Source organism: Nomascus leucogenys, unplaced genomic scaffold, assembly GCF_006542625.1.
Source record: "Nomascus leucogenys isolate Asia unplaced genomic scaffold, Asia_NLE_v1 001724F_26570_qpd_obj, whole genome shotgun sequence".
NCBI lineage: Eukaryota > Metazoa > Chordata > Mammalia > Primates > Hylobatidae > Nomascus > Nomascus leucogenys.
The window spans coordinates 1-26488 of record NW_022097121.1 but is presented as its reverse complement, the minus strand read 5'-3'; the positions used below and the strand labels follow the sequence as shown (position 1 = coordinate 26488).

Here is a 26488-nt window from a genome sequence, read left to right as displayed (position 1 = left end):
GCCCTCCAGGAAGGCGTCGCTGTGGGGCGGGCGGGTGGGCGGCGGTGAGGTGGCAGGGTGGCCTCACCCCAGGGCTCGGCTAGTGTTTGGTGCGGGGGTGTGACTGTATGTGTGTGCGCGTTTTCTTTGTGTATCACTGTCAGGAGAATCCCCGGAGAAATTAAAGGGGGGACATGGATAACCCTCAAATTTCAAATTTTGAAATTCCCAACTACTTCCAGCCTCCCAGCACCAGGGCCTTTTTTTTTTTTTTTGGCAGAGTTTCGCTCTTGTCGCCCAGGCTGGAGTGCAATGGTGCGATCTCCGCCTCCCGGGTTCAAAAATTCTCCTGCCTCAGCCTCCCGAGTAGCTGGGACTACAGGCGCCCACCACACCCGGCTAATTTTTGTATTTTAGTAGAGACGGGGTTTCACCATGTTTCCCAGGCTGGTCTCGAACTCCTGACCTCAGGTGAGTGCTGGGATGACAGGCGTGAGCCGCCGCGCCCAGCTGAACAGCAGGGCCTTTCTGAACGCAGCTCCGTGCAGGATTTGTGGCATCTCCACTCGCAGCACCCGTTAGCTCGGGACGCTGAGGGAGCTGGTGCCTCGGGACCAGGCGCAATGCTGCGCTCAAAGGTGCTGGGTCTTCACTGGGTGAAACGGGGCCACCCTCAGGAGACACTGACCAGGGCCCCGCCTGCGGGTCTGGGACTGTCCTGGGAGCCTGACGGCCATGGTCAGGAAGCGGAGGCCCGGCAAGGCCCCCTCCCACCCTGGAGGAGTCTCAGGCAGCAGACGGCGTGGCCCTGGAACAAGGGGCCTGGACACCCGCTTACCTGGGGCCGAGGACACAGGTGGCCACAGCTCAGGCCAGACCCTACACAGCCCCAGCCCCAGGCTGCCCTGCAAAGGTGATTGCCGCCCACCAGGTCCACAGAGCGGGGAAGCCCCTCGTGACCACATCACACGGCCAGGAGACGCTCCTTCCATGGAAGCACAGCGCTCACACTCACGCCATGCAAGCCGCAAACTCTACAACCACAGACACGCACGCCACACATGTGCACAAAGCCACACAGAACTCCAACCAGACACGCACACCACGTACATGCACACACACATACCCGCCACACACACTACCCCACACCAGATCACACACATGCACACGCCACACATACCTCATGCCACGGGCACACACTACCTCACACCGCATGCCACACACGTGCACACACACAGTATACCCCACGCCACACACCACACACACCACACTACCCCACTACACACCACACATGTGCATACACACCACACAAAACCCAACCACACGTGTACACCCCATGCCATACACACTACACACATGCAACATGCCACGCAATACCCAACCACACACCACACAATACTCCACATCACACACCATACATGGGCACACAAGCCACACACTACCCCACACATGCACACACATGACACTATACCCCACAACCGCACACACGTACCTACCACACCACACAATATCCCACAACCACACACGTCACACTATACCCCATGCCACACACCACACGTGTGCTCACATGCCAGACAATATCCCATCAGCACATACACCACACACATCACACACTCCATACAAGCCTAAATACACATCACATTTGCGTACTACACATGCACAATAAAGCACATTGCACATTAGCCGGACACACCACACATGCACACACAGAGATTGCACCACACTGCACATGTGCACAGTCACGCACACGGACGTCTCCTGCAACAGCACAGAGACCCTGTGGTGGGTGTGGGCCGTGCCTGTCTTGCAGATTAGGAGGCTGAGAACTGGGTCCGAGGGTCGGCCTGGAGCCCTGGCTAGTAGATGGTCCCATGTGACTAGGGGCAGCTCACCTTGAGAGAACGGGGTTGGGGACTGCCGTCCCTCTCTAGAGGGTCTTTCGGGTAACGGGTTGGGGGGAGGGGGCCACGCCCCTCTCTAGAGGGTCCTTGGGGCAACGGGGTTGGGGGGGCCGCCATCCCTCTCTGGGGGCCTCCCTGTCCTCACTGGCTGCCGAGAGCCCTGACTCCCTGCTGTCCTCCTTGGCGTCCTTTGCTGGGCCCATGGCCTCTGCTCAGAGAGGAACCCCTGGGGCTCCAAGGTGGTGTCAATGAGGGTCCATAAGCCAACATAGGGTTGGCCCCAGTCACTGGGAGGGTGGCCTCTCTGGAAGCTGGTCAGACCAGTGGGTCCAGAGCTGCTGCAGCTCCCGGTGCCTGAGAACAGGGTGCAGCCCAGGGGCCCATGCAGGCCAGAGCGGGTGAAGGGCCAAGGGGCTGGTGGGCCGCCGGGGGTCTGGCCCTGTGGCCCTGGTGGAGGTGAGTGGACTGGTGGTTTCCTCCCTGCTGCAGGCGTATCGTACGACACCAGCGTTTACGGAGCAGGGGTCTCCTGAGCCAGTGTGCACAATGGAGTGGGTGGGGGCTAGCAGAAACATCCCAGCCTCATGCGTCCTGGAGCTAATTACCCCGGGTGTTCTGACTCGGTGAGTGGATGGGAGTCCAGGCCACACTGCCGAGCTGCCCGTGGCGTTATTTTTGGAAGCCATTCCGTGTGTTAATTATGTAGGGCGGGTTCCGCAGCCCCTCCAGGACCACCAGGTGCAACCTGAGACCCAGTGCCAGGCTACAGGCGGCGGAGGCCACTCTGGCCAGGGGCTCTGCAAACATCGGCCTCAACCCCGATTAAACACTTTTCTAAACGAAAAAGTGCAAACCCAGCCTGGCGAGTGGCGAGGCGCGTTCCCCCACCTCTTCCCAGCACCCAGGGCTACGTCTCCTTTTCCGGGTTGAGGTTTCTCCGGACGCACCTGGAGTACAGGTAGGCCATGAGCCCCAGCGGTGTGCCGGCCTGCAGGATTCGGGCCTTCTGCCGGCGCCCGGGTGCTTGTTGACATGTAGAAGATGAGCGAGGAGGACTCGTCAGGGGGCTGAAGTCCAGCGTGTCGCAGGGTGCGGCCGCGATGTTCACAATCACCGGGAGGGCGCAGGGCTCCAGGCCCCAGCGTTCCGCGTACATGACCTGCCGGAGCAGGACGCGGGCGCTTGGTCACTCTGCCCCTCGCCCGGGCTTCCTGGCGTTGGACCCTCAAATCAGGGCCCCTTTTGTAACTCAACACGGATTTTACGGCATCCAACAGTGGGAGGCCCGTCTGAAGCTACTGCCTCACGGGGCAGAGCGGGGCCCGGCGCCCACTTGCCTGCAGATATTTCTTGACCAAGCTGAGGAACTGCACCCTGGATTTCATTTCTTCCAGCTGCCCTTTCAGCTTGGACAGCATGGTCTTGACGTCAGAACCTGTGGGTGGAGCAGAGTGGGCGGGGGCCGGGCTGCCTGCGGCCGGGGTCGCAGACCTGTGCCCACGCGGGCCTTACCTTTGTTCCTCTTTTCCTTCTGTAGGAGTTTCTGGTAGAACTTCAGGGTTTTGCGGTAGTTTCTTTTCTCCATCATGAGCTGCTGTTCCAGCTCCTGGGGATGAAGCACAGCACCTTAGCCCCAGGCAGCCCCAACACACGTCAGCCACATCCGGGGCCAGGCCCCACCCCACTGGGCCTCCCTGGCCTTGGAGATCAGCTGCAGGGCAGGGTCCCATGGAGACAGAGGCCCGCTCAGCCAGCGAGGCCAGCCCCGGCCTGGGCAGTGTGGTCTGGGGGACCCTGGGCTGCCCCAGGCTCACAGGGCAGCGCCCAGCTTGGGGCCGACTGCCCCCTGCGCCCCTCACCCACAGTCAGGCCTTGTGGGGCATGCTCAGGGGACTGCTGTGTGACCACCACCTTGGGCCCTCAGGGAAACTAGACCCTCCCCAAGTCAGCACCAGGCCCTCTTGCCCAAGCAGGCAGGGCTGTGCCACCTCTGGGCCCCAAGTGTACACTGTGGGCAGGGGTGGGACCAGGGGGTGGCAGTGTGACCTCCCCAACGTGCATCCCGTGTGTCTTCAGGTGTCTGCCTTTTTATTATTTTTTAATTTCGTTATTATTTTTGAGATGCGGTTTTTCTCTTGTTGCCCAGGCTGGAGTGCAATGGCGTGATCTCAGCTCACCACAACCTCTGCCTCCCAGGTTCAAGCGATTCTCCTGCCTCAGCCTCCTGAGTAGCTGGATTACAGGCACGCACCACCATGCCCGGCTAATTTTGTATTTTTAGTAGAGATGGAGTTTCTCCATGTCGGTCAGGCTGGTCTCGAACTCCTGACTTCAGGTGATCTGCCCACCTCGGCCTCCCAGAGTGCCGGGATTACAGGTGTAAGCCACCACGCCCTGCCATTTTTCATTTTTATTGACTTTTTAATTTTTTTATTTTTTGAGACGAGGTCTCGCTCTGTCACTCAGGCTGGAGTGCGGTGGCCCGATTCGCTCTGCTGCCCAGGTGGGAGTGCAGTGGCGCGATCACAACTCACTGCAACCTCCAACTCCCTGGGTTCAAGCAGTTCTCCCATCTCAGCCTCCAAAGTGCTGGGATTACAGGCATGAGCCACTGCACCAGCCTTGCCTTTCTTTTAAACTTAAGCCCAATGATGCGGATTCCAGCTGGCCTGTGCAGACGAGCCCCTCAAAAACCCTCCTCCCGGGAACCCACTGGCTGGACCATTGCGGTTTGCTGGGCAGCGGCTGCAGGGTTTGCCCCAGCCCTTGGCTGCTCCGTGGAGCGTGAGCATAAGCGTGAATGTGAGTGCACGCCGGGTGTGATTCTCCAGAACCTGCCCAGAGTCTGAGTTCCTGCCTGCAAGATGGAGCCGGGGACCTCACCCCAGGGCTGCCTCCATGAGGGAAGCAGGACTGAGGCCAGATGGGCAGGTCCTGACCACAGGAGCCAGGAGCGAGGCCCGCCGGGCTCTGTCCCTGCACTGCAGGAGCCGGGGGCGAGGGCTGCCGGGCTCTGTTTCATGCACAGACACCAGCTGGGGCTGAGCGCCTCCCTGGACGGGACTACATTGAGAGAGAGGGCGCTGCGTTGTCCCAGGACGCCTCCCACGCCTGGCCGGGCAGCCCCTGGTCTGAGCACTCCTTCTGTCCTGTGGGACAGGCACACGGGCGTAGAGGCTGGAGAGGCGCCCTGAGGATGGGCTGCCAGGGCAGTGACCCCAGAGACGGCCCTTCCCTCCAGGGGTACAGGGGCAGATACAGCCGCCTCCTGCAAGCATGGGGCTTGGCCCAGTACCGAGGAGGGTGGTGATTCTGGGGTGAGGGGCCTGGGAAGCCTTGGGGTCCATGGGAGCTGGGCCTTGAACAGCAGGTCTTCAGGGGCACTGTGAGGTGCCACGGGGCAGGGGCACCTGGCTGGGGGCAGAGGCGAGAGGCGCAGCAGCCCTCGGCCCGCAGCCTCCTGTGAGGGGTTCACGTGCCCAGGGCCCGAAGCGACCGCCCCGAGGGGCTCATCCGCGATCCCGTCCACCGGGCTTCCTTTTGTGAAGTGCAGTTGGCTCAGATCCACACAGCCACCCCCTCGCCTTGTCAGCCGCCAGTGACTCCGCTGTTGACAGTGTTTATTTTGAATGTTTTTTGCAAAATAAAAAAATGCAGGCGACATTTCTATTTAACTACTTGAATCCGCTCTATCTGGTGGTTCCATGGAGACGGGGTCCCTGTGCTGTCTTCTCCCACGCACGGGTTCAGCAGCGGCAGTGGCAGTGCCATGGAGGGCCAGGCTCCCGGCTACAGCAGTGTGACCAGTGGTCCCAGCTGTGTAAAGACCAGCCCCTCTGCAGAACTTCGGCCACTAAGCCAGGTTCCCCAAGCCCTCCGGATCCGGCTGCCACCCAGCCAAGTGCGACCCCGCCTCCCACACTGAGCTGCAGGCTGCCTGTGGCTGCCTAAAGTGCACTGAAATTAAAACGTCAGGTCCTCAGTCACGTGGGCCATGTTTCCAGAGCTCAGTAGCCACACGTGGCTGTTGGCTACCCCGTGGACAGCGTCTAGAACATTCCATCATCAAGGAAGGACCTACCGGGCTGGGCAGGTCGAGGCTGGTAACGCGGGTGTCCCCATGGAGCTGTGTTCTGCTGCCGAGGCACCTGGTCCTGGTTTCTGAGGACGGTGGTCGCCACGTTCCCCCGTGGCCTGCACCATGGGGCCCTCGTCTGGCCCCGGAGGTCACCGCGCCAGTCTCCATCCAGCCCTCTCACCCGCTTCCATTTGCAGAGGTGCTGATGTTGAGAAAATCTCCTGGGAAAAGTCTGTGTACCCCGAGGCATCCGGGAACCTGGAGGCGGGTGCCTGCGAGCCCGATGCCCGCCTGGCTGGAGTGCAGCTCACGCAGACTCATCTTGGACCGGCACCTCCGCGGCCTCCGTTCACAGTCAGACTCGGTGTCCGTCAGGGGCGCTCCTCACGTGGGAACCACAGGCAGACTCCTTGAGAAGGACGGTCTTGACTGATTTTAATAAATCCACGGGAACTAAAATCCACACCACACACAGGGCAGTGAGGAGGGAAACACGAGGCCAGCTTCACCGGAGCAGACGGACGGAGGAGGGACCCACACCAGTGCTGTCCACCCTGACTCTGGGAGCCACGCTTGTTTTTTTTTTTTTTTTTTCTTTTGAGACGGAGTCTCGCTCTGTACCTCAGGCTGGAGTGCAGTGGCGCCATCTCGGCTCACTGCAAGCTCCGCCTCCCAGGTTCACGCCATTCTCCTGCCTCAGCCTCTCGAGCAGCTGGGACTACAGGTGCCCGCCACCACGCCCGGCTAATTTTTGCATTTTTAGTAGAGACGGGGTTTCACTGTGTTGGCCAGGATGGTCTTGATCTCCTGACCTCGTGATCCGCCCGCTCGGCCTCCCAAAGTGCTGGGATTACAGGCGTGAGCCACCGCGCCCGGCCTGCCACGCTTGTTTTAACAGCAGGAGACGCGGATGCCAGCTCCACAGCCCCAGGGCACCCGCAGTGTTGAGCCCAGCACACACGGTAAGTGGGTCAGCGCTGGAGGGAGGGAATGCCCACCGGTTGCCCGGCCCCCAGAGAATGGCCCTGGCTGCACTGTATGCGTTTGGGGCTGCAGATGTCAAAATGCCCTTGCCGTGTTTCTGAGCTCCTGTTTTGAAACAGACACAGTAGTTCCTCAAGAGAAACGCGAGGCTGTGGCCATGGGCCAGACGCTGTGCATTTGGGGGCCGAGTGCTCCCTGCCGGACTCTGTGCGTCTGGGGGCCGAGTGCTCCCTGCTGGACTCTGTGAGTTTGGGGACTGAGTGCTCCCTGGCCGATGCCGTGCGTTTGGGGGCCGAGTGCTCCCTGCCGGACTCTGCGTTTGGGGCCGAGTGCTCCCTGCCGGACTCTGTGCGTCTGGGGGCCGAGTCTCCCTGCTGGACTCTGTGCATTTGGGGCCGAGTGCTCCCTGCGACTCTGTGAGTTTGGGGGCCGAGTGCTCCCTGCCGGACTCTGCGTTTGGGGGCCGAGTGCTCCCTGCCGGACTCTGTGCGTCTGGGGGCCGAGTATCCCTGCTGGACTCTGTGCATTTGGGGCGAGTGCTCCCTGCTGGACTCTGTGAGTTTGGGGGCTGAGTGCTCCCTGGGGACGCCGTGCGTTTGGGGGCCGGGTCGTTTGGTGTCTGCTGTGCCAGCCGCCCTTTTCTCTCCCCAGCCCCAGGGAAGGCCTGCGTCCTCGAAGCCCCCTCAGGCCCTGTGTAGGGTGTCCGAGATGCAGGTGCGGAGGCTGTAGCACCGTGCAGGTCTTTCACGTGGCCCAGAAGCTGAAATGAAGTGAAGGCTTCACAGAGCTTAACCCGTCTCCTCACCTGCCCTGAAGAGACGCGGGGTCATGTTCCGGACCGATTCATAAAGTGCAGGCCGGGAGGCGGCAGTAGATGAGCAAGGAGGAGCCCCAGGAAGGGCTCCGATGCCCAGAGGCTGGGGGAGGCTTCCCCTTGCGGCTCAGCTTGAGGCAGATGGTGGTGGGAGAGGTTCCCGGAGCTGATGCCACTGGGCCCCTCCTGTCATCCACCCTGGAGTCCTGGGGCTCTCGAGGCTGCAGCCCAGGTCGGGGCTGTGGGTCGCCGGCCCCACCTTGTGTCCAGAGCTCTGCAGGCCTCTCCTGCACCCAGGACTCCCCCGTCTAAGACCTCCTCTCCCTGCTGGCCAGGGAGGAGTTGCAGCTGCTCCTGACCCAGGATGGCACCGCTGGCCAGAAAGCCCGGACCAGGCTGCAGCGACCAGGCCCAGCCTGGACATGCTGGGCAGGCATTTCTGGTGTTTTCTTTCACCCAGAGCGAGGCTGCCCAAGGGCCCGGAGGCTGCGCCTGCCCCACGGGAGACACGGCCGAACGCAACCTGGTCACGAGCATGGAGGGGCCTCCTGTGAACCCATCACCCCGGCGCCCATGCGAGAAAAGCCCGTCCCTGTCCCCAGACGTGGAGCCACCAGGGGCACCAGTGCAGACGAGCCTGTCCCCAGACGTGGAGCTCAGCCCGGGGAAGGGGCCCTGACCATCTTGACGGCCATGGGGTGGGGGCACCAGGACCAGCATCACCCTGGTGGGGGCTCTGGGCACACGGTGCCATCTGTCACCTGCAGTGACCAGGAAGCTCTGCTGGAAGGAGACCCCCTGCCCCACCCTGCAGTGCCGCGGCCTGGGACTCACCGGGCTCTGGGCGTCGGCAGGGCCCCGTCCGCCTGCTGCCGCCCCAGGTCCTTCATGTAGTTGTGGACGTCGGCCCCAAAGCAGTCGGCCTCGTAGAAGGCGCTGCACCAGCCGGGGCTGCAGCTCTGGAATCCGGCTGGGCCGGGAGACACGGCCGGGCCGACCCCCTTGGACCTGGCCGGTCGGGTTACTGCCTCCGCGTCTGAGGCCCCGCCAGCTGGCCGTCTGTCCTCGCCAGCCTCAGGCTGCTGTGCTCTCTCGGCTTTTACGGACCTCTGAGGCCGAAACCCCACCTCAAAGTTTCCCCGTGAGAGTGCCTCCGAGTCCACATCCGACACCGAGGTGGGTGAGCAGGGGGCCCTGCTGCTGGTCCTGGCCACGGCTGGCTTCTCTTTTCCTTGAAAGAAGAGATGCGGGTTACGTGGACAGCAGCTCCGGTGGGCGGGGCCCGGGCAGGCTGTTAACGGGAGGCCGGTGGTGCTTGCACGCGTGACGCCCTTCTCTCTTGCACCCACTACGGGCGCCCCCTGGGCATGGCTGCCGCCTCCCAGTGCAGGGCAGATGCTGGGACCCTGAACTGCTGCACGGGGCCGGGTTACGGAGAGAGGCCTCTCCCCAGATGGAGCCCCACTCTGCGCCCTCACTGCTTCCAACTCGTACTCGCCCTGGGGTGGGGCCGGGCCCTGTCTTCGCTGGCTCCGCTATCAGGACTGTGTCCCTCTGCCCCCCCAAGCTCTCCTCTTTTCTTCTGGAATTTAAAATGTGGTCCCCAGCTCTGTCCCTGCGGAAGCTTCCCCTGTGCAGGGCTTTCCTGCCATCCAGCAGTGCACAGGCCTCATGCCCCAGCCTGCCTGCCTGGTCTCCGACTTGCTGGAATAGGAACTGGAGCCTTCACCAAGCCTGGCCACGACCCGGACAGCCTGAGGGTGACCACCACCACCTTGTCCCTAACATCTGCTGGCCGGACACTGGGACGTCCCCAGCCTGGCATTCATGTGCCCTGGGATCCCGGGGCTACCAAGCCAGGAGCCCAGCCCCAGGGTCTTTTGGCAGCAAGCCCGCTTCTGCCTTGTCACCAAAGCCCCGGCTCGCAGGCTCCCCTCTGCTTGGAGAGCGGATCCCACCTGGCTCCCGGTGGCTCCCACTGTCCCAGTGGCGGGTGACAGAGGACCCCCCCACCTCCAAGGCCCTGGGCTCCTGCCCCCAGGAGAGGACGGCCTTTGGCTGGGCACCCCCGGGGCAAAGGTAGCGCCGCTGGAGCAGCGCAGTCCGAGGCTGCCGGGACCCTGGGGCGCCCCCTGAATTGCAGAGAGCACAGAGGAGCCGCCCTGCAGAGCTCCTGCCGCGGGCGGGGCCTGCCCAGCACTTACCCAGGCGGTGCAGCGAGGGCCTCTTGCTGGACGGGGAGCGGGGGCTCCGGCTGCCCTCAAGCTGTGACCCAGCCTCCTCGGCCGTGCTGACAACGAGAATGCAGGTCAGTCCCCACCTCTGCCCACTGGGAGGAGGCCTCAGTCTCCACAGGCGAGGCCCACAGGCCCACAGGTCTATGCGCAGCTCTCGCTGGAGGCGGCAGGAGCTCACTCCTCCCGGTCACTAAGGGGCACAGCAGCCGACGGGGTCCCTGGGGGGACTCTGGAGCAGCCTCTCAGTGCTGCGGGGCCGAGGAGGCTGGGGCTGGGATGGGTGCACTTGCTCACAGCTGTGTTTACTCCACACACAGGCGGAGGAGCTGCCCGGGCTACTGGCACCGCGTGGAGCTGTGAGCAAGGCAATGTGGGGTGGCCACTGCCCCACCCAACACAGCTCAGTGCTGGGCCCTGCGGGGCCTGGGGCCACCTGTTTGGGGGTCTCTTCTCCTTGGGACCCTGACACTGGTCCCTCTGAGCAGGCAGCCCTGTGGCCACTACTGCCCAGGCCCCCTGCAGCCTCCCGGAGAGCCCCTGCCTCATATTCCCTACACGCCCTTTCTTCCTCCAGAAGAAACCCAGGCCCGATGGGAAAGCTGTGGGTAGGTGTCAGGCCCAAGGAGGGGCTGCTGGGACCCCCACCCGTCTCCACCAAGGGTGGCCCCTCTGGAGACGGCAGCGAGACGGAAGCCGAGGGTTGGGAGGGGAAGGCTGGGCCCGGGTCAGGGCAGCAGAGCCCGGGGACAGTGGGCGTCAGGGAGGGGCAAGGATGCAGGGCGGAGCTGGGCACCCACCTTGGGGAGGGCGACGCCTGCCCGTTGACCACCTTAAAGAGGTTCTGCAGCAACTTCTCATCCCAGTACAGGTCACAGAACTTCTCGGAAATGGCGCCGCAGAAAGTGGCAAAGGTGAGATCTTTTAAGGCGAAGATGTACTCCCCTGGTTTTGCAAAACGATGGAGACAAGTGAGACAGCGGCAGGGCCGCTCGTCTGGTTCCCTTGTGGCTGATGAAACGGACAAGGCTGATCTCGGCCGGGGGCTGGGGGACGGGCGCGGGGCGGCCCCGAGTCCCCTGTGGGGCTCTCCCTGGCCCAGGCCCCACGTACCCATGATCAGAGCCTCCAGCCCATTGTCCAGGTAGCCATCAAAGGCAAATTCCTCCTGGATGAGGCGTGTGGCCTCCTGCAGCGACGGACAGGCCATCCTCCCTGGGAGTGGTGAGGCGTCCACGCAGGGCAGACAGAGCCTCCGGTCTGCAGGCCGTGGCCTCTCTGGGACACTGTCTGGACTCTGGTCATCACGTTCCCCGGCAGGGGTGGCCCTGGGGCCCTCTTGCTCCTGGCTCGGGTGCTCGGTGGCCTTGCTTCGGGGGGCTTGGGCGGGTGGCGTGGGCCGTGGTGGGCTGCGGTGGGCCCCAGGGCGTCGGGCCTGAGGCCCCCAGAAGTGACTCCTGGTGGGATCTGCCCAGCCGGCCCTTGCTCTCCGGGCAGTGCAGATGCCTTCGGGGGCGGGGCGGGGACTGGAGAGCTGGGAGCTGCCGATGAGGCCCCCTCTGGCTGGTTTGCTGGGGCCCGGGGTGGAGGGCAGGGGCAGCCCTGGGCTGAGTCACGCTGCACTGACTCTCCAAGAGGCTCTGGGCTGCTCCCTGTGGCCCCGGACCAGGCACCGGCCCGTCAGGCATCTTCAGGCTGGGGGACCCAGCGTGGGCCTCCGGGGAGAGCTTCTCCTCACCTTCTCCCTCCCTCTGGCCGCCCCTCTCCTCGGACTCCTCCTGGGCCAAGGCAGGCTGGTCCCTAGGGAGGAGCAGAGCTCAGGAGGGGCTGCCTGCACCCGGGACCCAGCAGCTCCGGGTGTGGGGACGATGCTCACCTGGCCACGCTTACGTCCTGCGCGAGGACAATGGGCTTGAAGTGCGTGGCCTCGGAGATGAACGCTGCAGGCAGCTGGGTGGCTTCTTCACCGCAGGGGCACTGGCCGGGCACGGGCCCTGGCACAGCACAAGCCGGTGTCGCTGTTCACCGGCAGGAAGCCTGGGGACCCAGGGGGCTGAGGGTGCAGGCGGGCGGAGTGGCCCCAGCACGTGCCGCACCACCGGCTCATCCCACCCAGTGCGTGGCACCGTGTCCCCTCCCACATGGCCCTGGGGCCTCGGAACGGGAGGGTGGGTGTCACTGGTGCTCCGGGGAGGGCCAGCAGGTGGGGACAGGCCAGAAAGACCAGGCCCCACCAGAAGCCTTGGAGGGGCCTGCTGAGGAGGGCTCAGTACGGGGGTGGGGTGGGCTCTGTGTGGACTCGGTGGGGGTCTCCAGATGTGGGCTTGGGAGGGCCAGCTGCTGGGAGACGGGAGTGAGAACCTGGAGCTGGGAGCCTGAGGGACCGGGAGTTTTGGGAGAGATGGGGGCTGGCAGGGCTGGCAGGCTGGGCCGCGTGGGCCATGTTGGCCGAGCTCTGGACTTGCTGCCCGGGTTTCCGGGAGGCACCCGCCTGTGTCTGTCCATGCAGGGGTGGGGGCAGCTGTGGTGTGGGGTGCAGGGGCTGGTGGGGCAGCAGGGGCTGGTCAGGGCCCCACCTGGGCTGGGCTCTGGGGCTGGTGCCACACTGGGCTTCAATTCAACCACTGAGAAGGCGTTTTGGAGGCTGATGGTCTCTTCCTCCTGGTACACCTGGGAGGAGGCGACAGCCCTGGGCCAGGTGACCACGGAGCTCCGCCAGCGCCGGCAACACCCACAGGGCGTCCCCCACCCACCCACCGGTGCCATGGAGCTTCCTGCTGCTCGGGAGGAGCCGGGCATGGGGCCGCACGGCCTGAGCTCTGCGGCGGCTCTGCCTGGAGAGGGAGCCGTTGGGGCTCCTTTGCTTCCCAATCCAACCAGGTTTCCGTGGGTTCCGGACAGTGGGAGACGCCGGCACCACCGAGACTCAGGGCCCACACTCCCAAAGCTCTCTGCGCCCGGGGTGGGTGCTGGGCCGCCATCCTTGGGCCCTGCCCCGATCCTGATCTGGGTCCCTGGGGGCCACTGCGGGGCCTTCAGGAGATGGGACCCGAGTGTCCCCCTGCACCCCCAGACGCACCCACCCACAGCTCGGTGGTCAACAGAGACCCGGGTGTGGGGCTGCCAGGAGCGGCCAGGCAAGGGCAAGCGCGTCCAGGTGGGAGGAAGCTAGGAGCGGGGGGCGGGGATGGGGGGGAGGCGGCGGCCCAGCTGTTCTAGCCCCGCCCCACCTGGCAGATGGATGCTCTGAGGTGGGCAAGGATTTTCCGGCTGTCCATGCCTCGCTGCAGGAGGTAGCTGCCGCACACCTGGAGGGAGGAGACGTTCACACATCCCAACACGCCTCAGCCACGGCCGCACCGTCCCCATGTCACTGGGTCCCCATCTGAAAAAGCTCAGGGCCGCCAGGAGGGGTTTCCTGTTTGTTCTCATCGACACCCAACTACAGGCCCCGGAGAAGCCCTTCTAGAGCGTTTCCTGAAAAGGGCTCAGTCGGCCACTGTCCCCTGGGCTCCCTGGGAGGGCAGAATCCCAAACCCAACGTCGGCCACAGACCTGATGGCCTGGTCGCCTGGCCACTGGCAGCCCTTGGTCACGTTCGCCTGAGCCCTGCGCTCCCTGCCCCCGGCCACTCCTGTCCTTCCTTTGTAAGCCCAGGCCTTGTGCACGTGGGAACTGAGCTCAGCTTCCCCAGCTCTCAGTAGTTACTGAATAAAATCTGCTTTCACTGCTTAGCAGACGTCCAACCATGTCTAGATCTGATCCTCCCACTGCAGAGGAGGCCTGAGAGGCCCAGAGGGTCCGAGCAACCCGCCCAAGGCCACAGAGCAGTCGGGCGGAGACGGCTGGGCCCAGGTCCCAACCCCATGGCCCGTCTCCGCTCCCCCAGACACGGCTCCTCCCAGGAGGTCCTCCTGATCACGACACATCAGGGTTTGGCTCCTGCCCCACCTGCTGGTCCACTCGCTGGTCCCCCTGCTGGGTGTGGGCGCAGGTCCAGCAGGAGTACGTTAGAACCCAGCCCCAAAGCCTGAGTCCAACAGGGACACCAGGCAGGGAGGGGCGGGGCTGGTGGGATCCTCGGAGGAGGTGGGGTTTGGGGTGGGGGGTGGGGTGCAGAGGCCTCTCTCTGCTCCCCTCCAGCAAGGCCTAAGAGCAGGGGTCCGCATGTGGCCACAGGACACCCCTTGCCCCCGCCTGGACAAGCTGGAGAGAGCAGGCTCTGCAGGAGGAATGGCCGTGGTGGGGAGCGGCAGAGACCCCCCATGCTGTCCACCCACATGGACGTGGCCACGACACAAAACCCACTCCCTTTCCCATGTGATGGCCGGGCTGACGTCTAGAACAGGGACCTAGAAACAGAGCTGGTGGCCTCATCACCTGGACACTGGCAGCCCGTGCTCCTCCACCCCCAGTTCAGTGAGGGTGGCCACTGCCCACAGTCCTTGGACCCTGGGCTGGGGCCATGACCACGGTGTGGTTACCTTGATGGCCTCGGCCGCGGACGGCCGCTCCAGGGCGCTGCGCCTGGCATGTCCAGGAGGAGGGTCTTGAGCCTGCGTGGCAGGGCCAGCTTGTGGTTGCGGGGGATGCTGAACTTGGCTGCGGCCCACAGGACGGCGGCCACACAGTACACAGAGGCCTGGGCGGGTGGGGAGAGAACAGTGGTGTCAACTGCAGGGCTGTGGACCACATGCCCAGCAGACCTGCCCACCTCAGGCACCCTGAGGGGCACCAGGCACTGCCCCCACAGAGGGGCTCTCCTCACGAACCCTCCTCAGCACCTGTCGGGCCCCCACCCTGGACTCTGCATCTGCCTCCAGGTCGTGGTCTAGGAACCTGCGGGTCAAACTCTCCCCCGTGGTTCTGTTCGCGTTTTAAACACCGAAGGGTTGGAAGCCTCAACTGGACTTTCCTGCCTTCCACTCCCCTCACAAAGGCAGCAGCTCGAGGGTTTGAGAACTTGCCAGCACAGCCCCCACCTCATGGACCCCACTCCCGGGAGCCCCCGACTAGTGCCGTGCTGCTACATGCCTAACAACAGGCTCTCCGAGCGAACGCGCCGCCTGCGTGCAAACTGAGTTCATCCGGCACGTTGCTACGTAAGGCATGCGCAGTGCACCATTTAATGCACGTTTTGTAAGTTCCACAGAGCCAGTTGATTCTCACTGAAGGCTTTGATTTTTACCCACGTTCATCCACAGTCCACTGCAATACACGAGTGCTTCTGACATGAGTGTTGGTTGATGTTTTCATTCATTTCAGTAAATGAGATGGAAGCGAAGCAGGACAGACCATGCCGGAATTCAGGGCACCCCTCTGAGCGACGTCTTTGCTGAATCAGACGATCGTGGTTGATACCCTAAGACCATGTCCTCATCTCATGGAGCGACGACAGACATGACACATTTTTAAGTTTAATCACATTATCCACGTGCTCTCCATCACTTCACTAAGTCCAGAAAGTCAACAGAACAAGACATTTGTAGCACTTGCTGCTTTCCCTGGTGTAAGGACTCCCACGTGGCTGGCTTCCAGCTACCAATGCAGTGCCCTTGAGTGTGGAGCTGGGAAGAGGCAGCTCCCCTTTATAGAGTTTCCACCATCCAGGCACAGCAGATGCAGACAGCCCCATGAGCATAGTAACAGCCAACTAGAGTCAGATAAGTAGGAAATTACCCATTTTGAGCACTCGTTACACTTTTAAAAAATTAACCTTTTATTTTGTGATAATTGTAGATGACATAGTTTTAATAAATAATATAGAGAGAGCTCATGTACTTTGTACCCAGTTTCCACAATGGTAGCAGCTTGCAAAACTATAGTCCAATATCTCAGCCAGCACATCGCCATTGGCACAAAAATCCTGGTTCACCATATGCTGCATTTTCATTTTCACTCAGTTCTATATGCTTTTAAAATTTCCTTGAAATTTTCTCTTTGACATATAGAGTATTTAGAATGTGTTGTTTCGTTTCCAAGTGTTTGGAAAATTTCCCTTTTATTTTTGTCACTGTGCTCAGAGAACACATTTGTATGACTTAAATTCTTTTAAATTGTTGAGGTTTGCGTTATGGCTCAGGATTTCGTCTGCTTGGTGTATAGTCAGTGGGGCAATTGAGAAGAGTGTGGATTCTGCTGTTGTTGGGTGGAGTGTCCTTTCAATGTTGATCCAGCCCTGTTGATTGACAGTGTTGTTGAATTCCTTCATATTTTTACTGGTTTACAGTCTGATTGTTCTGTATCAAGTGTTCAGAGAGGGAAACTGCCATCTCCAACTATAATTGTGGATTCATCTGTTTCTCTATTAATCCTATCAGTTTGCTTCACATATTCTGCAGCTCTGTTATTTGGTGCATATACGTTTAGGATTGCTATGTCTTCTTGGTGGATTGACCCTTTATTGTTATAGAATGTCCCTCTTTGTCTCTGGTAATTTTCTTTGCTCTGAAGTACACTTGACCTGATATTAATGCAGTCAATTTTGCTTTCTTTTTATCATTTTCATAAGATATCTTTTTCAACTCTTTTAACTTTCAACCTACTTATATTGTTTTATTTGAAGTGAGTTTCTGGTAGACAATACATGGTTAGGTCATGTTTCTAAACATTACTCTGTCAATCTTCCTTTCTTCTTCTCTTTCTCCTCCTTCCTTCTCCTTTTCCTTCTTCTTATTCTTCTTCCTTCCTTCTCTTCTTTCTTCCTTCTTCCCCCTTTATTTTTTTAAGAGACAGGGTCTCATTCTTGTCACCCTGGCTGGAGTGCAATGGCTGTATCTGGGCTCACTGCAGCCTCCGCCTCCCAGGTTCCAGTGATTCTCCTGCCTCAGCCTCCCAAGTAGCTGGGATTATAGGCACCCACCACCACGCCTGGCTAATTTTTGTATTTTTAGTAGAGACAGGGTTTTGCCATCTTGGCCAGGCTGGTCTCAAACTCCTGAGCTCAGGTGATCCACCTGCCTCAGCCTCCCAAAGTGTTGGGATTACAGGCCTGAGCCCACTGCGCCCAGCCTGTTTCCTTAATTTCTAAAGGATATTTTTGCTGGAAATAGGTTTCTGGGTTTAAAGTTCTTTCAGCACTTAAAAAAATGCTATGCACTTCCTCTACAGTTACTGATGAGAAATCTGGTCATTTGAACTGCTTTTCCCCCCATATGTATATATGTAAGCTGCTGTTTCTCTCTCTTCTTCTTGGTTTTTATTTTTATTTTTTCGGAGAGGGGAGGGTTAGTATTCAGAGGTTTGACTATGATGTGTCCTGGTGTGGATTTCTTTGCATTGATCATGTTCGGGGTTTTCTCACCTTCTTAAATCTGTAGGCTTATGTGTCTTGCCATAATTTGGAAGTTTTCAGCCATTATTTCTTTGAGTACTTTTATGCCCCACCCTCCTTCTCTTCTCTTTCCAGGATTTTGATGACATGGATATTAGATCTTTTATTATAGTCCCACAAGCTTCTCAGGCTCTGTTCAATTCTTTTGGTCTATTTTCTCTTTGTTGTCCAAACTTTGTAATTTCTATTGTCTCCATTTCACCAATTCTTTCCTCTGCCCTCTCTATTCTGCTATTAAGCCCATTCATTGAGTTTTTAAAAAAATCAGCTCTAAATTTCCATTAGCTTTTTCTTTTTATTTTCTATTTCTTGGTTGAAACTTTCTATTTCTTTGCTGAGACTTTTTCATTTGTTTCAAGCATGTTGCAATTGCCAATGAAGCTTTTATGATGGTTGCTTTAAAAATTTTAAAGTCATTTTTAACATTTCTGTCATCTCCAGGTTGGTATCTATCGGTTGCCTTTTTTCATTCAGTTTGACATCTTCCTGATTCTTGGTATCATAAGTCCTTTCCCTATTGCTTGATTTTGTCAGCTCTGTCAAAGATCAGATGGTTGTAGGTGTGCAGCCTTATTTCTGGGCTCTTTATTCTCTTCCATTGGTCTATATGTCTGTTTTTGTACCAGTGCCATGCTGTTTGGGTTACTGTGGCCTTGTAGTATAGTTTGAAGTTGGGTAACGTGATGCCTCTGGCTTTGTTCTTTTCACTTAAAATTGCTTTGGCTATTTCAGCTCTTTTTTGGTTCCATATGAATTTTAGAATAGTTTTCTCTAATGCTGTGAAAATGACATTGGTAGTTTGATAGCGACAGCACTGACTCTACGGATTGCTTTGGGCAGTGTAGCCATTTTACCAACACTGATCCTGCCATCTGTGAGCATGGGATGCGTTTCCACTTGCTGGTGCAGTCTCCAGTTCCTTTCAGCATGTTTTCCAGCTGTCCTTGCAGGACAGGCTGCAGGGAAGGAAGGTCCTGGCTCCCGCTCACTTTCTCTGAGGCCACCTGGGGCCAGGGCGGGCACTGGGCACTTCTCTGCAGTCTCACAAGGATGAGTCCAGGCTCCAGGCTCGGCCCTTGCTGGCGGGGCCGCAGTGCTCCCGTGGGGTTTGGCTGGTGCAGAGCAGGGGGTGTAAATGCATCCTGGTCCTCCCTGGTCCTCTGATTACAGACCCAGGCTTTTTGTTGGGGCTTTTGTTTTATTTACTTATTTTTTTGAGACTGAGTCTCACTCTGTCAACCAAGCTGGAGTGCAGTGGTACCATCTTCGCTGACTGCAACCTCTGCCTCCTGGGTTCAAGCTCCTGCCTCAGCCTCCCGAGTAGCTGGGATTAGAGGTGCACACAACCACCCTGGCTAATTTTTGTATTTTTAGTAGAGATGTGGTTTCACCATGTTGGCCAGGGTGGTCTCGAACTCCTAACGTCAGGTGATCCGTCTGCCTCAGCCTCCCAAAGTGCTGGGATTACAGGCGTGAGCCACCACACCTGGCCCTGTTGGGGTATTTATTTTTTTGAGACAGGGTCTCGCTCTGTCATCCAGGCTGGAGTGTAGTAGCATGATCTTGGCTCACTGCAACCTCCTGGGTTCAAACAATCCTCCCACCTCAGCCTCCCGAGTAGCTGGGATTACAGGGGTGCACCACCACACCTGGCTGGAATTTACAGGCGCCCGCCACCACATCTGGCTAATTTTTGTATTTTTAGTAGAGATGGGGTTTCACCATGTTGCCCAGGCTGGTCTCGACTCCTGGACTCAAGTGATCTGCCCGCCTCGGCCTCCAAAATTGCTGGAATTACAGGTGTGAGTCACCATGCCTGGCCAATTGGGGCTTAAATTCTCTTTATTACTCCAAAAAGCTTCATTTTTTCTTAGTTTTTCTGACTCTGTGCTTGCGCCTCAACACTTTCCCAGCGATTTCGTTCCTTGAAGGGGAAGCACTGCATCCTACAGGAACACGCACAGTGCACACAGAACCACTGCAGCCTCATGGACGTGGTTTTTGTTTGAGACAATCTCGTAAGAGCTTCAGGTCTCACAGCATCAACCCCCTGAGTCGGCCTGGGCCACCTGCAGATGACGGTGCTTTCCCAGCCTTCTTGGTGTAAAGGTGAACGATCTATTGCTGGGGTTCGGGACAGCCTCTTTTCGTTACAGGCTAGACTGCAGGAAAGCTTCGATGGTTTGGCAAATGGTGGGCCATTCCGGGTTTCTCTAAACAACATCCCAGAAGATGAAAAAGCACGGCTTTTTAGTGTGTGTGCCCATTGGTTTTTTCCCAGTTGCTGGCTTCTTTTACCTCAAGTCTCAATATATGAGGCAGAAGGAAAACCCAGGGCACTCACGGCTGCCTTGTTCCTTGGTCCAGAGGCCCCTCGCCGGCTGCTGTCTCCTCCCCCTGCAGGTGGCCTGGTGCTTGTTTTTTTGCACAGTGTGCCAGGGTGCTTACTTCAGGGTGGCTTACTGCAGGGTGCTTAGTGCCAGGGTGTTTAGTGCAGGGTGTTTTAATGCAGGGTGGTTAGTGCAGGGTGCTTATTGCAGGGTGTTTGTTTACTGCAGGGTGCTTAGTGCAGGGTGCTTAGTGCTCTTCCTTGGTGGGAGAAGCGGGGAAGTGCACATTTCTATCATTCCTGAGTGGAAGTTTTACCTTGATTTTGAATGTAATTTATTTAATTGTATTTAAATTTGTATAATTTAAATTTTAAGAATGCTCATGTTTCACAGGTGCCTTATACACATCCCTGGATGTTTAGCCCTTGATTCTCGTGAACCAGGAGGCACAGCTCTAGTGCACATGGCCAGTGCCGTCCACACCAAGCCCTGTCTTGGTGCCCTGGCCAGAGCCACGGCCCTGCTGGCAGATACTGCCTGTGGCCGCCTGGCCAGGGAGGGCTGCCCTGACTCCCTCGAGTCTGATGGGGGGCTGCTGGACAGATGGGGGACGTGGCACCCCGGGGCTGGGGGCAGGGCTGGGGCAGGGTGGGGAGGGCCCAGGTACCTTTTCAGTTACCAGCCTCTCTTCTGCCAGCTCGGGAGCCAGAAAGAACGAGTCATAGGACCTAAGAGAAAACCCGGCTGAGCTTCCTCACCCCTGGCGAGCCGCTGCTGGACTCGGCCTGAGGGGGACCCACACACTACCGTTGGCAGGGGGTGGCTGGAAGAGCACAGCCCCGTCCTCAGCAACCAGCACAGAGTCCAGACACAGGTAGGCTGTGGCAGAGCTTGGGTCAGGGCGGTCTGCGTGCTGCCCTGCACTTGGGGCTGGCTGGGGGGAAGGAGCTGCAGAGCCTCGGTCAGGCCGGGCAGCCCCCCAGCCTCCCCACTGCAAGGGCGCGCACCTGCCAATGCACGCACAGGGCCTGCCCCCAGCCCCCGGGGTCCTCGGAGCTGCCCCTCCCGGCCTCCCCATGGGTAGCGCTGCCCCAGCTGACACAGTGGCTGCAGCGGCACATCCGCGGCTGAAAGGGAGCCGAGCGGCAGGGAGAACACGGTAACTTGAAGCCCCCTGTCACAGGCCCCGTCCCGAGTCAGGGCCCACGGAGCAGCCACGGGCTCATGGTGGATGGACACTGGAGCCAGGTGCGTCTCCGACGGCCTCTCCCCCAGCCCTTTCAGATGCTGCCCTCATCACCCCCAGGACGTTTTTACATCGCAGATGCACCGTCCGTCTGCCCTGATGTCTGGCAGGGCTGGGCTTTGACCGGGCAAGACCCGTGCAATGCTCAAGATCCCCTCCCACTCCAAAGCCACTGCTGCCTCCCTGGGGACAATGTCCACGTGTTGAGAATGTGTGGGTGAGAGCCACGGCAAGGTCCCGTTCCTCTTTACGGCAGGGTTACCGGTTTCAAGGCCCACCTTGCAGGCATCTGTCCCCACACCTCCCTCAGTGCTGCAACCCAGGACCCACAAGGTGCTCCAGACGGGAGCCGCCTGCTCTGTTCACCGGAGACACTGTCCGGGCTGCCCCTGGGTCCCTTGGTTCAGGTGGGGGCAGTTATGCACGGGATGGCGGGGGTGGGACGGCAGGGGGATGGGACGGCGGGGTGGGGACGGTGGGTGGGGGGTGGGATGGCGGGGGGTGGGGGTGGGATGGTGGGGAGGATGGGACGGGGGGTGGGACAGCGGGGGGTGGGGGATGGGATGGGGGGGTGGGACAGTGGGGGTGGGATGGTGGTGGGGATGGGGATGGTGGGGGGGATGGGACGGGGGGTGGGACAGTGGAGGGGTGGGGGATGGGATGGGGGGTGGGACAGCGGGGGGGTGGGACAGCGGGGGGTGGGGGATGGGATGGGTGGGACAGTGGGGGGTGGGGACGGCGGTGGGGGTGGGATGGCGGGGGGTGGGGACGGTAGGGGGATGGGATGGGGGTGGGACGGCTGGGGGTGGGGACAGTAGGGCAGGGGTGGGACAGTGGGGGGGGGGATGGGATGGGGGGCCGCATCACCTGGGTGCTCAGGGTGTGTCTGCAGTGCGCGGAGGCAGGCCAGGCACAGGGCCCACAGCTCGTACTCCCGGAAGGGCCGTCCCAGCTGGGACAGGAGGTCCTGCAGGGACACCCACTGTGGGCAGGAGAGCGGTGAGGTCAGTGTGGACACCACTTGCCAGGGCCCGCTGCCTGGAGAGGCATGTCCGGGGGACAGGCCAGGGTGAGGCCCACTCGGCCCTTGAGCAGGCGCCCCCACACCTGACAGAAGGGTGGGGAGATCCCCTAGGTCAACTCCGATGTGGGGGCCGTGGGGGAGACTGGGGGCCCTTTGGCCCTGTGCATGGGAACGTCCCACGGTGGTGCAGCCACTGCAGACGACAGCGCTGCTTGTTCCTCAAAAAGCTCAACATACACCTCCCAGGTGACAGCATTCCACGCGGCCACATTCCCCAGGACCTGAGGCAGGGCCCCACACATATGTGCACACCCATGTTCGCAGCAGCCACGGCTCGAAATAGCCATTCGGGGACACCCAGGCATCACGGACGACGCAGGGGCGTGTGGACAGCGCTTGGCCTCGGGACGGGGATGGGGCTTCTCACGCAGGCTCCCCGGGAGGGAGGAGCATGAGGACAGCAGGCTCATGAAGAGGTCAGACACATTCAGCTCTGTCCATCCACTCCGCGAGGCCCCGGGATGGAGCTCATGGAGGTAGGGGTCAGGACGCGGGTGCAGGGCCGGGTCTGAGGGTTGGGGTTTCGTGTGGGCTGGTGGGACAGCTGCACAACAGCGTGAACATACACGACGCCGCTGAGCTATGCTCTTGCAGAGGGTTAAGGTGGTGGCTTTTGTTGGGTGCATTTTCTCACGTACACAACACCCTGACCCAGGAATGTGTTCAGCTGGGAGGCTACTCTCCACTCCAAGCCCTCATGGATAGCTGGGACCAAGTCCACCCTCCAACAGGTGGCTCGGCCACCCTGTGCCTCTGTTGCCCTTCTGGAAGGTAGGGCTGTTGTGCGTGGGAAGGCGTGCCGCCAGGAGAGCAGTGGGAGAGTGGTGGAGGGTGACGGGGCATACGTGCTCAGTGTGCCGAGAAAAGCCTGAGCCACAGAATGGCCTGCGCCCTTGTCCTTCAGGGTCAACAAGGCCTGTGGGGACAGGTTGCTTGAGGGGCATCCCCGTCCCTGGCCAGGCGCTGCCTGGCAGATGGACTTGTGTGCTGGCCACTGGCTTCAGGTGCCCTTGCCCTGAGGAGCTCACGGGGACACAGCTGGGGGTGGCACACTGAGGAGCCAGGGAGGGCAATGTACTTGGCCAGGCCTTGGCCCAAGTGTCTTCAGCTGGACAGAGGGGCGGACAGGCCAGCCCCCCAGAACACTGGCTCCAATAGCATCCTCCATCCTTCACGAGGAGCAGCTGACTGGGGGCAGCACCAGGCTGGGGAGGCCCCATCCTGCATGGAGGCCACGGCTGGGCAGCTGCACCACATCCCTGTGTCCCCGCGGAGGTGGCCAGTACCGACACCACCAAACCCCGCAGATGAGCAAGCTCAACCCACAGCTTTGGTTTTTAACTTTTAAAACCATCAGAACAGGAAAATGAGGAAGGCTGTGAGCCTCAGGACTGGGGAGACGGAGCCCCTGAAATGACATCACAGAGCCGGGGCTGCTGGCCTCACTTCCCGGAAGAAAATTAACCCTCAGGACGGCCGTGTGGGGCTGTGTGAGGAGCTGGGGCAGGGCTGAGGAGGCGGCTGCTTTCTGGGTCGTCCAGAGGCAAACGTCCACCTGAGAGGCCACGCCTGGGTGACAGCATCACCAGCCGCAGCCACAGCTTCCTTCAGAAACGGGGCAGCTCAATGAAAATGTCTTAATTATGGAGCGAGGGTGAAGGTTAATCCTCTGTGTTAAACAAAGCGTTTGCGTCTGTGGAGAGGCCCAGCCCCGGACTCACTGACCGCCGACCCCTCCCCACACGCAAGACCCGGGCACCCACCTGCTCCGCAGCTGCACTTTCCGGCTGCCCGGCTCCTTCCGGAATTCTCTCATCATCCCCGGGAGTCTGGGCTTCACCACTAGCATCTGGAGGGTCTGCAGGGCAGGGTGGGGGTCTGGCCTCTGCTGGCCCTGGCTGGGGTGTGAAGTCTCGGGCTGTCCTGGACTGCCAGGCACCCCAGGGCCCCTGTCTGCGCTGCGGCCTGCACAGGGAACCCTCCCAGCTGGTGTTTCTGGCTCCTGCTCCGGCCACAGCCTGCATTTGGGCTGAGCCTGGAAACTAGAAATGCCATTTTTCCTGTCCAGAAAGGCCTTCCTGGGGTCTGGAGAGAATAATTCCGATATGGGCAGCTGGCTTTTCCCGCGGGTCAGTGGCAGGCAGAGGGTGGCCTCGGGGCTGTCGGACAACAGCCTGGGGAACGTCTGCACCTTCCGCAGGCGGCTTCTCCTCAGTGCGTCTCTGTCCAGCTCCCCGAGGGTGCGCTCGGCATCCAAGACGAGGCCGGCCAGCCCCTCCCGGCTGTGGCTCTCGCCATTTCTCACCGGGTGGACAGCAGAGCCTTGGGTGGGGAGGCTCTGGGGCCCCGGCTGGTCTCAGACTCTGGGCCTTCAGGGGTTGGCAGAACCTCCGGGTCAGTGCTAGGGTCCCCAGGCGGCCTCCTGGGCCCAGCGTTTCCTGGGGCAGGTCTCTCCCGCCAGCTGCTCTCGCTGACATCTGGGCACAAGCAAGATGTGGTCACAGCTGGGTGCCCCTCCCGCCCCTCTTCTCTGACCTCTCCCGCCCCTCTTCTCTGACCTCTCCCATCCCTCCCTTCTGCTCCGGATCACAGACCCCAGCGCAGCTCTTCTCATCCCTGCTGGGCGCCCCTCCCCGCTGCCCTCCTTCCCCCTCCCCTTCCCCTCCCCTCCCCCTCCCCCTCCCCCTGCCGTCCCCTCCCCTCCCCCCTCCTCCCTTCCCCTCCCTTCCCCTCCCCCCTCCCCCTTCCTTCCCTCCCCTCCCCTCCTCCCCTCCCCCCCTCCCTCCCCCTCCCCCTCCCTCCTCCTCCCCTCCCCCCTCCCCCTCCTCCACTCCCCCCCTCCCACTCCCCTCCCCCCTCCCCTCCTCCCCCTCCCCCTCCCCTTCCCCCTCCCCTCCCCCCTTCCCCCCCCCCTTCCCGATCACAGACCCCAGGGCAGGCTCTCACAGGAGGGAGCTCCCACCTTCTTCTCCTGCCCACTCATCACCTCATCCTGGCTAACTGGAGGCTGGGGCTGCCTCTCCCCCAGGCCAGGGCGGGGCTTCCCCTGGGGCTTCCTGTGGGTAGCCTGGGCCTAAATTATCTCATCCAAAGGCACGTCATTTTCCTTCGAGGATTACACACGTGAGTCCCCACAGGAACAACCTGGATGTGTGGCTGTGGCGTCAGCGGCACCTCCACACTCAGCGTTGCCTCTCTCTCTGCTGTGCGTGGCTCTGTTCTGCCTACCCCAACACTGCCACAACCTCCACACTGCCCACTGCCCTCACACTGCACACAGCTGCCTACCCCACACTGCACCCTCCCCGCAGCAGCACGAAACCCTGAGCTGCAAAACGGCTCACTCAGCAGAGGAGGACCCTGCCGGCCACCATGAAGCTCTTCGCGGCCGTGCCCCTGGCCACCATCCTGAGGCCCCGCAGGGCTCTGTGCTGCAGGCAGCGATGCTGATGCAGACACGGCCTCTGTTCAAAGGCGGCCTGAGAGACGCCAGAATCAGTGTGGAGCCCCGAACACCCCAGATGCTGTGGCTGCAGCTCTGTAACGTACCCACCTGGCACCCCTGGTGGGGGCAGGTGAAAATCAGTTGTGAAACATTAACGCATCCATTTATTGAAATGCCCACGAGACTAAACCCAGATGTCTGCACCAATGCCACACTGGCACCAACGCCACGGATTTCTGAAGCTGAGCCTGAGTCACCTCTGCCTGTGTGGGTGCCTGCAAGGCTGGCACAGGCAACACGATGTGCATGAGAGTGTGGAAATGGGTTGTGCACAGGACCAGCATGTTTGCGTGTCTGACCCACGTGTGAGGCAGTGGACGTGGTAGGCATGAGAGCGGGCGTGTAATGTGTGCACTGTGGTGTGGCGTGTGCAGTGTGAACAGGCATGCCTGAATTTGCATGTGTGTGACTGTGAGCCAGTGTGAATATGTGTGTACGGGGCACGGTGATCTATTTGAACACTCGTGTGTGACTCTGTGTGAGTACACGAGTGTGTGTGATCTCTGAATGCGTGAGTGGGTGTGTGCAGTGTGTGTGCATGGGTGTGTGCAGTGTGTGCATGGGTGTGTGCAGTGTGTGTGCAGCACGTGTGCATGGGTGTGTAGCATGTGTGTGCATGGGTGTGCAGTGTGCATGGGTGTGTGTGGAGTGTGTGTGCATGTGTGTGTGCATGGGTGTGTGCAGTGTGTGCATGGGTGTGTGCAGTGTGTGTGTGCAGCACGTGTGTGCATGGGTGTGTAGCATGTGTGTGCATGGGCGTGCAGTGTGCATGGGTGTGTGTGTGCATGGGTGTGTGTGCGCAGCATGTGCATGTGTGCATACATGGCACACAGGTATATGTGCACGCACAAGGATACATGCGTGTGGGTTCAAGAGCTCACCCTGCAGCGCTCCGAAGGACTCGATGGAGAGGACCCTCCTCCCACAAGCAGAGAGGCTCCGGCACACGCGACAGGAGGACGTGAGCTGCAGCTTCTCTTCACACAGTGCGATGATGCTC

The 26488-nt window shown here is 60.3% G+C and overlaps 1 protein-coding gene across 1 annotated transcript; it reads right to left on the bottom strand.

Moving 5' to 3' along the window:
• Positions 1-2787: 2787 nt before the first annotated feature.
• Positions 2788-26485, bottom strand: LOC115834159 (kinase non-catalytic C-lobe domain-containing protein 1-like; the record flags this gene model as incomplete). The annotated part of the gene is given in 23 exon segments (XM_030808920.1): positions 2788-3039; positions 3218-3315; positions 3393-3486; positions 8591-8604; positions 8607-8987; positions 9961-10046; positions 10791-10935; positions 11104-11364; positions 11367-11636; positions 11639-11790; positions 11867-11995; positions 11997-12027; positions 12567-12660; positions 13221-13298; positions 14475-14521; positions 14524-14632; positions 20321-20381; positions 20454-20532; positions 21767-21881; positions 23747-23872; positions 23875-24293; positions 24296-24460; positions 26370-26485. Coding segments are annotated over 23 exon segments (3322 nt in total), but the record flags the coding sequence as incomplete, so codon positions are not given.
• Positions 26486-26488: the final 3 nt, after the last annotated feature.